Here is a 15,954-nt window from a genome sequence, read left to right on the forward strand (position 1 = left end):
AAGTTTTTACTCTTCCTCCACATACATGCCCTCTCCTCTAGGTTTCGAGCTCCGAAGTTAGAGAAGTTGGAATACAGCTGCAGCTCGAGTTTAGGGGTTGGTTTTGGGTTTATAAAATCTGACTTTCAACAGGAAAAGGGTCTTCTAAAGGGAGAGAGTCCAGCACAGGTGAAGAGGTCCTCATTAAAATGATGACTCTCAAACAACAACAAAAAAAGGTAGAAGTGGTACCCAATCCCCAAGACAAGATGGAACGCCTAGAGACCAGGGGACTGATTTCAATCCACTGATTTCAATTGACAATAAAACCAGTAGAGTTGGAATCTACCTTGTAACGTGGCAAAATTCTACTGCAATCCTCTCGGTCATGTACCACTCACGTGGAAACATACGGCCATATTTCTCCTCATAGTCCACAAGCTGGCGTTTTATCCAGGCATAGCGTCGGTCAATTTTGTCCAGCCAGGCAACCTGAAGAAGGCAGGGAACAAAATCCACCCAGTGCTCAGAAGTAGTGTTGACAATTTAAGGAAATAAACAAAAACACAGAACCAAGAAAAACACAACCAATCTCTTTATTTCTCACAGTTTTTGTTTTTATTTTATTTTTATTCTATTTTATTATTTTATTTTATTTTACTTTACTTTTTACTTTTTACTCTTTACTTTATTTTTTAGAGAGGGAGAGAGAGAATCCCAAGCAGGCTCCACACCCCACGCAGAGCCCAAAGCGGGGCTTGATCTCATGACTCCGAGATCATGACCTGAGCCAAAATCAAGAGTTGGATGCTCTTGAGCCACCCAGACACCCGTATTTCTCACAGTTTTAAAGAATCTAGGCTATTTTTCCCCTTGATCCAGAGGTTCTTAACTCGGGGCTACAATTAGACTTCAGGGATATATAAATTTCCTGAAACTGTATGCAAAGTTTTATGCATAGGTACATTTCTCTGAGGAGAAGATCTGTAGCTCCCATTGATTCCTCCAAAGGGTCAGTGACCTCAAAATGGTTAAGAACCACTGAACTGTACTGTCAGACCCTAAAAGTCACAGTTCAACCATCAACATTTTAAGGCAGTAATACTATTAAAATATGAATCAGTAGACTCGAGGGCATTCGATTTTCAATCAAATTCAAATGTAACATCGATTTCGTTTGGTTAATACTTACATCTTGGTTTTCTTGAAAAAGTACTAGATATTCTGACAGATGCTGTTTAATAAACTTTTTGATGATTTCCTGTTTGATTCTAGGATCCAAAATATTAGCAACCAGACACGCATCTCGTAGGACATTGCTGGGTCCTCCTGGCCTCTGGTAAAACAAACAACGCACACCAGTTAAGAGCCAGAAACAACCTTTGACTCTCATGGCCTCTGACAGCTGCTACTTCTTGTTCCTCTCTTAAAGTTATTATTACTTCCACTCCCCTGACACTTATTCTTTTGCTGTGGATGGATATTTTAGTTACTTGTTACTTGATGAAAGAATTATTAAGCTAGTCCGTAGTAGCCAATATAAAAGCTACTCTGTGAATCAGCAAGGAGACATTTTGGAAACAGGGCCAGCAATGGTCATAGGAAATTTTGCTTTCTGAATACGAAAACTGAAATCACCTTGGTGAAGAGCCATACAATTCAGAAGGACACCAGTCTCACTCCACACGTGCCACTTTCCCGATTCCAACCTCAGATTCCTGTTCTTAAAGTGCCATATTTGTGCCAAACAGTGCAGTGGCATTTAAAATCTACAGCCAGGTTCCAAACTGCCAGACTTGTTTTGCTGACAGTCAACTACCCAGGCAGGTGGCCTGAGGTGAAATATTATATCAGTCCCTTAATCTGAAAGGCAGTAGAAGGCTATTGAGGGGCCATATTGATAACATCGTGATGGGAGAGCCTTTGTTATTACCGAAGGCAATCCAATCTCGCCGAATTTTTCTTTAGAGTAACTCACTAAATGAACATGGTTGGCTGAGTGGACTAGAGCAAAAAGAACACCTGGAATCTACTCTTGGCTTGGCTAAATAGCTACGTAGCTTTGGCGAAGTTATTAAAACGCATCTGAAAAATAAATGAAAGAAATGGACTTCAATTAGGTGATGATTAACATTCTTCCAAATCTTTATGATTCTTCTGGGTAAACTCTGTCCAATAATGTGTCTGTCTCGACTGAAGTTCAAGAGTTCTGTAAGTGTTCACTAAGCTGCCTGAGAGCTAAACTGTTAAGATGCTGACTCACTCTGTGCTGAATGGCTGTTATTTCATCTGCTGAGTGCTCTGACTGCCCACCTCTTGCTTCTGGATGAAAGTGTTTGATCTGATAGAGAAGTCACAGAAGCTGAAACCTATGGGCTCATGGATTCAGATATTTCATTTAAAAAGGACTTAGCAGGTTACCTTGTACAATTTTAATGTCTTGATTTCTATTTGTGAAATAGGAATGGCAACACAAGGCCATTAAGAAAAGTCCATAGTCATTGAAAAGGAGAATAGAAAACTTAAAAAAAAAAAAAGATACCCAGCCACAGAAAAAGGAAGTTGTTAAAGAAAACCTTTTTAACTTCATCTGCCTGGTGGGATCTGAGAAAAAGACATAAAGTAGGTCATGATTAGTTTCTTCTAAACAATAAAGCTGGGATTCATTCATATCTTTCTGAAACTTCTTGAAACTGGGCTAGATACCAGAGTATAGTAAAGAAGACCCTGGGGTTAGCAGACCCTGGGGTTAAGAACAGTCTGGTGTTTATAATTTGTGAATATCTTGCAATCCCTTTTTACAGAATGGCTTTCCAACATCCATTCCCCACAGTTATATCAAATGAATACAGAATATAAAGTCCTGAAAGGAACATGTTTTACAAATAAAATATCTGATTACTAGAAGGCAGCCATAATATGTGCAGACGTTAAAATCAAGAGCAGGTTTCCTATAGGAAGTAATCTACAAAGCTGGGGCAGCTACCCCCACCTACTTCCTAAGTTTCTTTTATGGAGCACAAAGAAAAATGATTAAGATATTTCCAGTTATTGAATTATAGAGCAGGTCCAGGAAATGTTCCTTGGCTCAGAAAATGAACATATATCCCCATCTCCACCCACCAAGTGCAGTGAGGAACACTGCTTGCCTGTGTGCGCTTTGGTCCATTTCTGTGTTGAATAATTCTTTCTCTTGAAATAGCTCAAATAATAGAGAAAAAATAGCTTCTGAGGGTTCTTCTCTCCCCAACACATGCAAGGCATTAGATTACATCTGCTACTATTTGAAAGATAGAGCTAAAAGCAGTTACCCAAGCACAATGACAGCCAAGTGAGGCAAAGCTTGTTATGGGAGAAGTGTAACCATAGCTCACAAGCGAAAAACCATGGCCTTCGCAGACACAACACAAACAGCCACGCCACCAGCGAGAGCTAAAGGGATTAATCCCAAAGAACAATTCTGACCATTAAAACTGAGTCTCCAAGCTGTGTCACTCTGAGAGTTACATAAGCCCAGGGATGCACCTCCCGGCTGTCTTTTCACCAAACTGAAACCAATAAGTTATGTAACGATTCTAAAAAACATTGCGGCTTGAAAAAAAAAATTTTTTTTAACACAGTCATGAGAAAAAAGGAATTTGCTGGGCAGACGAGATATCAGGTTTGACACATATTAAATTAAACCAAAATAAATCCTCACTCTTTGATGCTGGAAGAACACAAATGAAGAATCAACACTGCTTTGGGATATTTAAAATCAAGGATGGTCTCATTACCCCAAACCTCTAGCAAAGCGACTTACGGCTGCCAGCAGACGAATGGTAAAGAAAGAGTAACAGTAGCGAGTGTGAACAGGCAAGAGTGGTGATAACGACTAAGACTGGAGGGAAAACAATACCTTGGTGCCCTGGGAAGGAAATGCTTCTTCAAAATCAGCCAGGATTTGCTGTCCTAACTCAGTCTGGGCAGCCTTCACTCTGTAGGGAAAAGAGAACACGTCATTGCCTGGTGTAATTTTCATATATCCGTAAGTAATTATGCAAAGATTGATCAGGCTCAGAACTGTTTAAGTCTTTAGAGATCGTCTGGGGAGTGGGGGGTGGTGGCTAGGTAAGAAAGGTCACATACTAGTTAGTAGCAAGTTTATGCCCAGGACCCAGGCATCTGATTTATTCTCGTGATAGATTTTCTTTTTTTTTTTTTTTAAGATTTTATTTTTATTTATGTGACAGAGATAGAGACAGCCAGCGAGAGAGGGAACACAGGCNAACACAAGCAGGGGGAGTGGGAGAGGAAGAAGCAGGCTCATAGCAGAAGAGCCTGATGTGGGGCTCGATCCCATCGCCGGGATCATGCCCTGAGCCGAAGGCAGACACTTAACTGCTGTGCCACCCAGGCACCCCTCTCGTGACAGATTTTCTATATCCCAAAGTTTCTAGGCCAACCCTCACCTGGTGTAAGGGAGTATATGTTAAATTTTATAAGGTGTCACCAGGGGATAGTTACACTGTGGGGAAAATGCTACATAAAAATGCCCAGTCCAATAGAAATCCCTGTTGGATTACTGCTATAGCTGTGCCCCTGCTCCTTGGAGTCCAGAATGCAGGAGGGCTCCACACTGCCTCAGAGATGTTGCTTTTTCAACCTGAAAGTCAATATCAGGATCTTAAGTTTTAACAAATGAACAAAAGGAGGGGCACCTAGGTGGCTCAGTCGGTTAAGCCTCCGACTCCGTTTTGGCTCAGGTCATGATCTTGCCGTGGTGGGATGAGCCCTATGTTGGGCTCTGCGCCCAGCGGGGAGTCTGCTTCGGATTCTCTCTTTCTCCCTCCTGCTCTTGTGTACTCTAATAAATAAATAAATAAATAAAATCTTAAAAAAACCAACAACAACAAATGAACAAAAGGAATGTTTTCTAAAGTAAAAAGAAAAAGATCTGAAAGATAAGATTAGCTGTTACTTGGAAGTAAAGGCCAATGAATGAAGACTGAAGTTCACTCAGAAAGCTGACTCACAACAAAAAAGCTCCAAACGGGAGGTCAGTACTTAACCTGGCGATTTACATGTCTGCTGAAATGAGGGGAGAGAGGAGAAGCAGCTGGCACGAGACAGGAACTGTGCGTGTCAGCACCACCTGCAATGATCACGTCCTCCCCCAGCCGCCAGGAGCTGGACACCTCGCACCAGCCATTCCCACAGAGCTGACTGCCCGGAGCCTGAGGCAAATATTTTACCTTTGCTAAAAGCACCATAAAATAGTGTTCTTCCTTTTTTGGTCTCCACCCTGTTACTTTGGAATTAACTTTAAAGTTTCCAGAAATAGCGAACAGCTCAAAACCACAATTTCTTTGGCTATTCAGCAGTGGCTGGCAACCTACTGAGAAATTTTTTTTTTTTTTTAATGAGGGGATAGGCAGGACCCCAAACAATCCGTTGTTTTTTTTTTTCTGTGGCAAAATGTAATTATGCTTTACTCCAAATACTTTCCAGGGTTTTTCCACTATCTTCAAAACTTTAAAACCACCCTTACAGGTGGGTTTGCAGCCTCTTCAGTCACTTAGTGACAGAGATGAGGCTATTCCTGGAGTAGCCCCCAGATCACAATCAGGGCCGTCCACCCAGTGCTGCCGAACGGACAATGGGAAGTGTGCCTTGAGTGTGAGCTCTGACAGGAGAGAAGAGAATATGCTTTTGTATACCTCAGAGGTCTTGTGACTCCACAAAATGGGCCAGGCAGACAGCCTCCCCTGGTGCCAGGTCACAAGACAGAGCTTCCAGAGCCTCCGGCCCCTCTGTTCCTACTTGCCTCTTGGCAGCACAAAGAGAGCACCAGTTCCTCCTAAGCCACGGGGACAATTCTCAGAGGGGACGTTCCACCCCCCTCGAGGACATTCCCGGTCATATTCTCAGGGCTCCTGAGCATCTCAGTGGTAGGAAGGTCCCACCTCTGCCTCTAACACCCCTCATCCCCTAACTCCATATTCTTGCTGGGGTGCCTGAAAAGACAACCAGAGCCTATGATAAGGCTTGGTACTTCCAGAGTGTAGGAGACAGGGGAAGTACCAGAATATGATTTGCAGATCCCCTTGCCATCTTCTTCAATCCATTTTCAAAGTTATGTCTTGAGATAGTCTAGACTTAGCTGTGCCACCAGTGAGCCACGTGTAAATAAGTCATTTCCCTTACCTGGGCCACAACTAAGAAGATTTGTGAAGTAAGAGGGCAGGGATGCAGGCCTGGTCTGGATGCCTTTCACTGTCCTCTCTGGGACTGCTTCTCTCCCTGCATCCACCTTTACAGCACTAGCTGGCAACAGCGGACACCTTCACGGTGACTGCAAGCTGGAGGTATGACCAACGCTGGATCAGAAGAGCAGGCTTCAGAACATCAATGTTTCCACACATAGTTTTCCAAGTGTCCATCAGTGACTCAGATGAAAGAGCAACCATTTCCCTTACTGATATTAAGGATGGCATCTATAAACCCAAACCATGATTCCATGCATTTTCGGGGTGACATGTGAATAACAGTCTTTACCATCAGTTGCCTAAACAGGATCCTAGGAAGAAGTCAACACTAAAAGAACACATCTTCGGCCAAACTCCTTTCTCTTCTAACAAGGAAAGTAAGTTCCTATTGTAAAGAGATGGGACCAACTGAGACTCTGTTAGCTGAACAGAGTTGAGCTTCCATGATTTTCATAAGAATGATTAAGAAATTTATCTACAACTAATAGAGAATAGAGTAAATAAAAATTCCTCCCCGTATCCAAATAAGCTCAGTTCACTTAGATGGTGATAACTCAGGGTTGATCACACTTAGGAAACAAAGGAGTCACTATGCTGCTCAGAAAGGAAGGTCAACCAATGACTTCTAGCATCTTCCATGCCATTTGACAAAGGGTTGTTCAAGGGTGGCCTTTCCTGGGGCGCCTGGGTGGCTCAGTCAATTAAGCGTCTGCCTGCGGCTCAGGTCATGATCCCAAGGCCCTGGGATTGAGTCCCACATCGGGCTCCTTGGTCAGTGGGGAGCCTCCTTCTCCCTCTGCCTGCTGCTCCTGCTGTTTGTGAGCGCTCTCTCTCTCTTTGAGAGATTAATATTAATTAATTAAGAGATTAAATTAAAAAAAAACAAAAACAAAAATAAATACAAGAAACAAAGGTGACCTTTCCTAAATGTGTTATCAGTTTGCACAATGGGTGGCAGCAGAAGGATACAGCAAATTATGAAAATTATTTAGACATCTGCAGATAAAGTAACCCTGATGCTTCCATTACCTTGTGAATGCCCCAAGGGAAACATCCTCAGCGCTTCACAATAAACTGACCTCCCAAATACACACAGTCTGTGCTGGACAGAATGGCTAATTAGCCAGATTAGTCAGACGCTGTATTTCCAAACAGACAGGCTCTATAAAGAATCTGAATCCAGAATCTTAAGCGTGATTCAGTGGGACAATGAAGTACAACCCTTATGCTTTTGAAACTGAAGTTCTTGCAGAAAGAACTTGTCAAAGTCACACAGCTAGTCAGGTCTTTTCATTCTCTAATTTCTTTCATTGCTACACAATGCAACACCCACCCACCCCCACCAACCTGCCAAGTATCTCTCATATGTTAGAGGTTAGCTATAGCCCTGAAAACTATTTTTTAGTTCGAGAGTTTTACGGGTTTCAAGAGAATGCAAGAATCTTCCACTCTTTCTCAGGAAATACTGACTGATTACCAGAAACATTTGCTTTCATGGATATTCTTAAGCCAGGAGGCTCTGAAATGTACAGATGATATTAAAGAAAAAAATCTTTCCCTCAATGCTACATTAACATTTAAGCATTTTCCAGAAGGGTAGTTGGAAGAAATAGCTATATTCAAATCAAAGTCCATGAACTTCATATTTCAAATGTACAGGCAAAGGTTTCAGAGCACAACCTTTCATGTGACCTCTACGATTTATAGACAGCAAGCTATTAAACTGGAGAAACTAAAGCAATGAACAGAGTGTAACTCTGCTGCCTTCTCCCCTGCCCCCCCAACAAACATGTATTTCTATCATTTCCAGATGGTTCTACCATCACTATGCAAACATAAGGGAGGAGAATTCACCAGAAAAGATGCTAAAAATAAGAAATCTGGACTTTCCTCAAACTTTTAGTACCTCTTGAAAAACAATTGTAGTCAAGTACTGAAAACCAGAAATTTCTTCTCTTGTGCTTAGTGTAACACTAATAGCACATATTTATTCTGTATTAACCTACACAAAATTTTTGCAAATAGAAGCTGCAAAACGAAAAGAAAAGTAAGTCCTCCTGTTTGCAGCAATCCTACATGATAATGAATGTTCAGAGTACTGAAATACATTGCTAGAATGTTAGATTTTCTCTTTTTAAGGAGAATGTCTTACAACAGTGATCACAACGTTCCTTCAAATTTATAAAACCACCTTTTTGAAAAATGTTAAAAAGCAGAGTCCTAAAAGAGTGCATCCTCTCATTTGTCCCTCCATTGCTTTTTTAGGACTAGAATTCAGTTCTGCCATATTCCTGCCATCCAACAATGCCCATCCAACACAACTGATTGATAACCAACTCCTCCACAGATCTCCTTGACCTCAGGGTCACTGTCTTGGTAAGGTTCTTTTTTTTTTTTTTTTAAAGATTTTATTTATTTATTTAACAGAGACAGAGACAGCCAGTGAGAGAGGGAACACACTCAGGGGGAGTGGGGAGAGGAAGAAGCAGGCTCATAGCGGAGGAGCCTGATGTGGGGCTCGATCCCATAACGCCGGGATCACGCCCTGAGCCGAAGGCAGACGCTTAACCGCTGTGCCACCCAGGCGCCCCATTGGTAAGGTTANCCCATAACGCCGGGATCACGCCCTGAGCCGAAGGCAGACGCTTAACCGCTGTGCCACCCAGGCACCCCATTGGTAAGGTTCTTATCTTTTCTAGTCTAGAACATAGTCTCAATCTCCAGTTCTTAATACCTACAGTCCATAAGACTTTTACAAAACACAAATGCGATCATGCCCCTCCCTTTCACTGTCCACAAAGTAAAGAATAGACTCTTTCACAAGTCATATAAAATGTGACCCTACCTACCTATGCAGACTTTCATACTTGTTGTCTCCCAAAGCACCATGATGTTCTCTATTTTTCCTCCTCTCTTCTTGTCTTGCTGGTAAGATACTACCAGTCTTTTAAGATCAGATGAAAACTGAATTCTTCTGTGACCCCTGCCCTCAGCCCCTGAAGGCTGAGTCTTTCAATTCCTCTTCTGAGATCCTGCTATTGCTTGTACAGCATCTACCAGTTTTATGGTATCTATGCTATGACAAAATTTTCTACTAGCGTCTCTCTTCTCCACACAACAACGGTGAACTCCTTGAGGGCAGAGAATATGTATTTCTTACTTTGTGCCTTCAGTACCCCAGCACAGGCCCTAGGACATAGAAAGTCCACAGTATTTATCTATTAGGTAAATGAAGGAAAGAATAAGTGAATGGGAAAAAAGATCAACTCCAGATTGTCACAAGGGTAAGGGGAGGCAATAGTGCCTCCTCCATCCCCTCAGAACAAGTCTGCCTTCTCCATCCAAGCTTCCTTCCTTCTGGCAGCTCTAAGGCTCTGTTTGTCTGCTCCCTTGGCTACTTCACGCCCCCAGTGTGATATGGCGATCGGCCAGTTCTAAGTGTGGAGGAGTTAGGAAGGATGGGGGAAAGGGTGGTGATTTCCCTAGGATTCTGCCAAACCCTGTTCTTAAATTCCCTAATAGTTCTCTGGCATTTCCACTATAAGATGGCACACTGAGCACATGTTGCAATCTCCCCTTCTGGCCCCAGATCCTTAGAAATAATAAAAAGGTTTTAATAAAAATCCAGAACCAGGCAAGAGAAGAAGTGGCACACTAGAAACTCAGGACTGCCTGGTAGCACAGGACTGAAGAAGGAAACCACTGCTGAAAACTGCTTTTCAAAAATGCAAGACATGAGGGTAGTGGATACCAAGAGCAGGAGGGGCCCTGAGCAAATGCCAGCAGGATATGTTGGGCTCTTGCAAGAGGAGTAATGAAACCAGTGTCCAGGTCTGTATCTCTCCCTTGAATGCTCAGGTCAAGGAATGGGTCTGGGTCTGAGAATCCCAGCAGTGGCCAGAGGGCTGACAACATCCAGGCAGATCAGGGAGCCCCCAAGCCCAGAAGATCAGCCACTGGCATATCCACCTGGCAGCTTCTCCAGCTCCAGCCCCACCTCACCTAAGAAGAGCTATCTGTGGCCCTAGATGGGCAGAAGGTATCCGCCCCCCCGCCCTGACCCGGCATCCCTGATCAGGATGACAGAGAATCTCAAAAGCAAGGTTGAGCTTTCAACTAGAAATCACCAAACAGTGGAGGAATGCTAATGCCATGCTCAACAAACCGAAGACCTTGTATCAGAGGACAAAGAAATAGAACAGGTAAATCAGAGCTTTAAAATACATATAATCTGGGGTGCCTGGGTGGCTCAGTTGGTTGAGTGGCCAACTCTTGATTTTGGCTCAGGTCATGATCTCAGAGTTGTGGGATGGAGCCCTGAGTCAGGCCCCACACTCAGTGCAGTCTGCTTGTTCCTCTCCCTCCCCGCCTCCCTCTCTGCTCCTCTCCCTGCTCTCTCTCCTCTCTAAATATAAATAAAATCTTTAAAAACAAACAAATAATAAAATACATATAATCTATATTCCCCGAGAGATTTAAGAGGATAACATGCCTGTGAAAAAAGAATCAACTAGAGATCCTGAAGATTAAAGTTGGATTGCTGAAATACAAACTCAACAGTTGGGCCAAATAGCAGAATGGGCATAACTGAAAAATACGTTAAAACAGTAAGACTGAGTTGAGGAATTCAGCCTAAAAAGGGGAGGGAAAAAGATGCAAAGTATGAAGAAAAAATTAAGAAATATGGCAGCAGAGGCACCTGGGTGTCTTAGTTAAGCATCCAAATCATGATTTTGGCTCAGGTCATGATCTCAGGGTAGTGATATCAAGCCCTGCATTGGGCTCTGTGCTAGGCACAGAGCCTGCTTAAGATTCTCTCTCGCCCTCTCCCTCTGCCTCACCCCCTCTTCCTCCCTGGAAGGAAGGAAGGAAGGAAGGCAGGAAGGAAGGAAGGAAGATGGCAGATCTAGGAGTTCCAATATTCCTGTAATAGGAATTCCATGAAGAGAGAACACAGAGAACAAAGCATAGAAACTACTCAAAGAAACAGAGAAGAAAATGATTTCTTAGAACTTAAGAAACTCATGAGTCTTCAGATTAAAGATATGGTAAGTACAGAGCAACATGAAGGACAAGAGACCTACAGCCTCGTAAAATTCCTGACCAGCCCACCTCCCCAACCTCAAATGCTTACAGAGCAAAATAAAAATCAAATGAAAATAGATTATCTTATAAAGGAGTAAGAATCAGATTGACCAGATTTTTAACAGGCAATTAGAAATGCCAGACAATAGATCTGCCTAGTCTGTCATACAACAGCCAATGGGTAGAAGGAATCTGTGTGATGAACAAAATGTAGCATATACATATGATGAACTACTCAGCCTTAAAAAGGAAAGAAATTCTGATACATCCTACAACATGGATGAACCCTGAAACACTGCACTAAGTAAAGTAAGCCAGACACAAAAGAACAAATATTGTATGATTCCATTTATATGAGGTACCTCACTAGACAAATCACAGAAACATAAAATAGGACACAGGTTCCCAGAGAGAAGGTAATGGGAGTTATTCTTTAATGGGTAAGAGTTTCTTTTTGGGGTAATGAAAAAGTTTTAGAAATAGAAGTGGTGACGGTTGTATAATATTGTAAATATACTTAATGCCATTGAGTTGCACACGTGAAAATTATTAACATGGTAAATTTTATGTATATGTTAACACAATTCTAAAAAAAGAAAAAAAAAAAAAGAAGTGAGAAACCTGAATAGGCCAATTACCATGGAAGAAATCGCAGTGAGAGTCAAAGATCTGCCTTTAAGAAAGCTAACACGCCCAGATGGTTTTAAAGGCAAGATCTACCAGCTCTGACAAAGTATAATGTCCAGAACATATAGAAACAATAAGAAAGGAATAAATAAGTCAATAGACAAAAAGGCAATGGGTAAACAGGGATTTCAGAGGAAAGGCAACGGCCAATAATCAAAAGAAAACTAGTTTCAGTAGTCACCAGAGAAACGGAAATGAAAGGAACACGATGCTATTTTTCATCCACCAGTTAAATAAAAAAGGAAAACAGACAACATAAAGCGTTGTTGAGGGTATGGGGAAGTGGGTACTCACACGGGGGGCAGATGGTACTATAAATAGATAAAGACTCTTGGGAGGGCAAATGGGCAGTGGTTATTAAGATTTTAATTGCACTTTACCCATGACCCAGAATCTATCCTAAGGAAATATTTACAGATGTGCAAAAAGGGATAGCTTTAAAAAATTAGGAGCAAACAATCCAGTGATATGAAAATGGTTAAATAATCTGTGGTATGTTATACTACGGAATTCCAGGCATCAATTAAAAAGAACGAAGTAGGGTGCTTGGGTGGCGTCTGCCTTTGGCTCGGGTCATGATCCCAGGGCCCTGGGACCGAGTCCTGAGTCGGGCTCCCTGCTCTCTCTCTCTGTCTCGCACATGCACACTCTCTCTCTCGCAAAAATAAATAAAATCTTTAAAAAACAAAATAATTAAAAAATAAAAAGAACAGGGTACGTCTGTACATATCAATGTGGAAAAATCTCTAAAATACATCATGAGGTTAAAACCAAAAAGTTTCAGAATGAAGCATATGTTGTGAAACCATTCATTTAAACAAAACCCAAACCACAAACTGAAACTACAGATTTCTGTAAATGCACAGATAAAAATCTAGAGGAATCCATATTAAATTGATCATAGTCACTACTGTCACTGCCTGTAGAGGCAGCACTAGGATCTCAGGGAGAGCTAAGCGGGACTTCAGTTCCATCTGTGTATTTGACTTTTCTTAAAATAAAGAAAATGTATACCTGTATTACTTACATAATTACTTACACGATTAAAAATACAAAAACTTAAGGAAAAGAGGCCTGTAGCAATCAGGCCTGATTTAGAAGACAGAAACAAGATATGAATAGACACTTTTTCAATGAAGACATACAAATGGCTAACAGACACATGAAAAAAAGTTCAAAATCATTAGCCATCAGGGAAATTCAAATCAAAACCACACTGAGATACCACCTTACACCAATTAGAATGGCAAAAATTGACAAGGCAAGAAACAACAATTGTTGGAGAGGATGTGGAGAAAGGGGATCCCTCTTACACTGTTGGTGGGAATGCAAGTTGGTACAGCCACTTTAGAAACAGTGTGAAGGTCCCTCAAAAAGTTAAAAATACAGCTATCCTATGACCCAGCAATTGCACTATTGGGTATTTACCCCAAAGATACAGACGTAGTGAAGAGAAGGGCCATATGCACCCCAATGTTCATAGCAGCATTGTCCACAATAGCTAAACTCTGGAAGGAGCCGAGATGCCCTTCAACAGACGAATGGATAAGTAGATGTGGTCCATATAGACAATGGAATATTACTCAGCCATCAGAAAGAACGATTACCCAACATTTGCAGCAACATAGACAGGACTGGAGGAGATTATGCTAAGTGAAATAAGTCAAGCAGAGAAAGACAATTATCATATGGTTTCAATCATTTGTGGAACATAAAGGAACAGCAGGGAGATCGGTAGGAGAGGGAAGGGAAGAATGAAGGGGGGTTAAACAGAAGGGGGAATGAACCACAAGAGACTATGAACTCTGGGAAACAAACTGAGGGTTTCAGAGCGGGGTGGGGGATTGGGCTGGGCCGGTGATGGGTATTAAGGAGGGCACGTATTGCATGGAGCGCTGGGTGTTACACACAAACAATGAATCATAGAACACTACGTCAAAAATTAAGGATGTACTGTATGGCGACTAACATAACATAATAAAAAAGAAAAAAAAAGAAATGAGAATGCTGGCTGCTGTTAAGGGCCAGCCCCTTTGTCTCTTCTTTGTTCAAGAAAGGGTGGGATTCAGGGCACCTGGGTGGCTCAGTTGTTAAGCGTCTGCCTTTGGCCCAGGGCGTGATCCCAGCATTCTGGGATCGAGCCCCACATTGGGCTCCCTGCTCCACTGGGAGCCTGCTTTTTCCTCTCCCACTCCCCCTGCTTGTGTTCCCTCTCTTGCTGGCTGTCTCTCTGTCAAATAAATAAATAAAATCTTAAAAAAAAGAGAGAGAGAGAGAGAAAAGAAAGTTTGGGATTCGTCAATTGTGATCATCTCTGCCTCTTCAGTATTCTCTCTGCTATTTCTAATAGAAAAGACACTGAATTCACTTCCCTCTTATTCTCCTTTAGAATCTTCATCTTCCTTCTAAGCATCAGGCTTTCTTTCTACTGGCTCTGAATCTGGGACTGAAACTCGACAGAGGTAGGAAGAAAAGAAGCAGCTAAGTCATCGTTTTGTCACATCTGAAGTTCTAGTGGCAAATGAGACTTTTCAAAAAAACTGCCACAGCAATACAGTCCGTCCCACATGCTCTTTTCATCAATGGGACTTTGACATTCATCCCAGTGAGGGGGTGGGGAAGATTACATTCCTTTCTCTCTAATCCTGGCCGCCTTGTGACTGCGGGAGCAATGCTATGTGACTTCCAAGGCTTAGCTCTCTTGGGAGGCTCATTCTTGGGACCCAGCCACCTCACTGTGAGGAAGACCAAGCAGCCCATGGAAGACTACTCAGCTGAGCTCCCAGTGGACAACAAGCATCAACTTGCCAGCCATGAGCTTGAGCCATGGATCCCTGGGGCCCCTCCCGACCCACCCCATGGAGCAGAGGTGCGCTGTTCCTGCGGAGGCAGGTTAAATTACATGAGTGAAATACCTGTTGTTGTAAGCCACTAAGTGTCGTGGTGGTTTGTTACAAGGAAACAGACAACTGGAACAGTCTCCCTCACGAATGTGGACAACCAAGAGTTGTCCACAGATGTAACTTGTCAGCTGCCCCTCCAGTGATGCCAGGCCAGCAACTATGTAACACAGACTGCTTTAGAGTTGGAAAGGGGTAAAGTAGACATCTATATCACACAGAGTCACATCAGATGACATCTGAGGTTCCTTCTAACAATAAGATTCCGCAGCGAACATACTGAGCTAAGCGCTCAAGCGCATCCTAGCGCCATCTTTTCTTAAAGCAGAAGACTGTTTTCTCCAATGACAGTTTACCTTTCAGAAAGCTGCCGGATCTGTGGAATTCCCATATACTTGTGGAAGTGCTCCAGAACATTCATCACACCCTGAAGAAGGTTAGCAACTTCTCCATACTGTCTTCGCCTGGTCATGGCTCTGCAAGGAAATAAGAAGCTGAGAATCTAGAAAAACACGAAGGACACAAGATACAGATGTGGAACAACCTACTCGGAGCTCCAAAATAGACATCAACTCGATGTGGTAAGCATTTACTGAGCACTGCATAGATACGGTCTTGCACACTGGAGGTGAAAAAAAGAAATAAAACCTAGTCAAAAACCTCAAAGTGACATCTCTTAGTAAGAGAGACAGAGCCAAGTACACATCTACCACCAAGCGGGATAAACTGGTTCTAAACAGAAATACACATTATGTGCTACGGGAGGTACAAAAGAATGTGTGAGTGAGGGATTCTCACTGGGTGGGGGGCAGGGAATCTGGGAGGACTATGGATTTGGGTTGGGTATTATGGGATTAGCAGACTTTTGACAGAAAATAGGGATAGGAATGTTACTATCTGAGGATTACAGCATATGGGCAAACCAAACACATCTTCCCACGATACAACAAAAGGCATTTATATGCATTTATATGTTAACTCAAATCTGTAGGTTTTAAGCCAATGTTAAGTAACTTTCCCAGATATGTCTACTTTCCCTATTACTAAGGTTAATG

The 15,954-nt window shown here is 42.3% G+C and overlaps 1 protein-coding gene across 2 annotated transcripts in view; it reads right to left on the reverse strand.

Annotated features, from left to right (window-relative positions):
• VPS53 (VPS53 subunit of GARP complex) overlaps positions 1–15,954 on the reverse strand; it is a 132,483-nt gene that overhangs the window by 76,506 nt on the left and 40,023 nt on the right. For both annotated transcript variants that reach the window (XM_002918044.4, XM_034640122.1), the window contains 4 exons: positions 15,256–15,375; positions 3,878–3,956; positions 1,172–1,315; positions 329–471 (listed from right to left, as the gene is read on the reverse strand). In XM_002918044.4, coding sequence (XP_002918090.1) covers positions 329–471; positions 1,172–1,315; positions 3,878–3,956; positions 15,256–15,375 — 486 coding nt within the window. The remainder of the gene's footprint in view (positions 1–328; positions 472–1,171; positions 1,316–3,877; positions 3,957–15,255; positions 15,376–15,954) is intronic.

Source organism: Ailuropoda melanoleuca, chromosome 13 (assembly GCF_002007445.2).
Source record: "Ailuropoda melanoleuca isolate Jingjing chromosome 13, ASM200744v2, whole genome shotgun sequence".
NCBI lineage: Eukaryota > Metazoa > Chordata > Mammalia > Carnivora > Ursidae > Ailuropoda > Ailuropoda melanoleuca.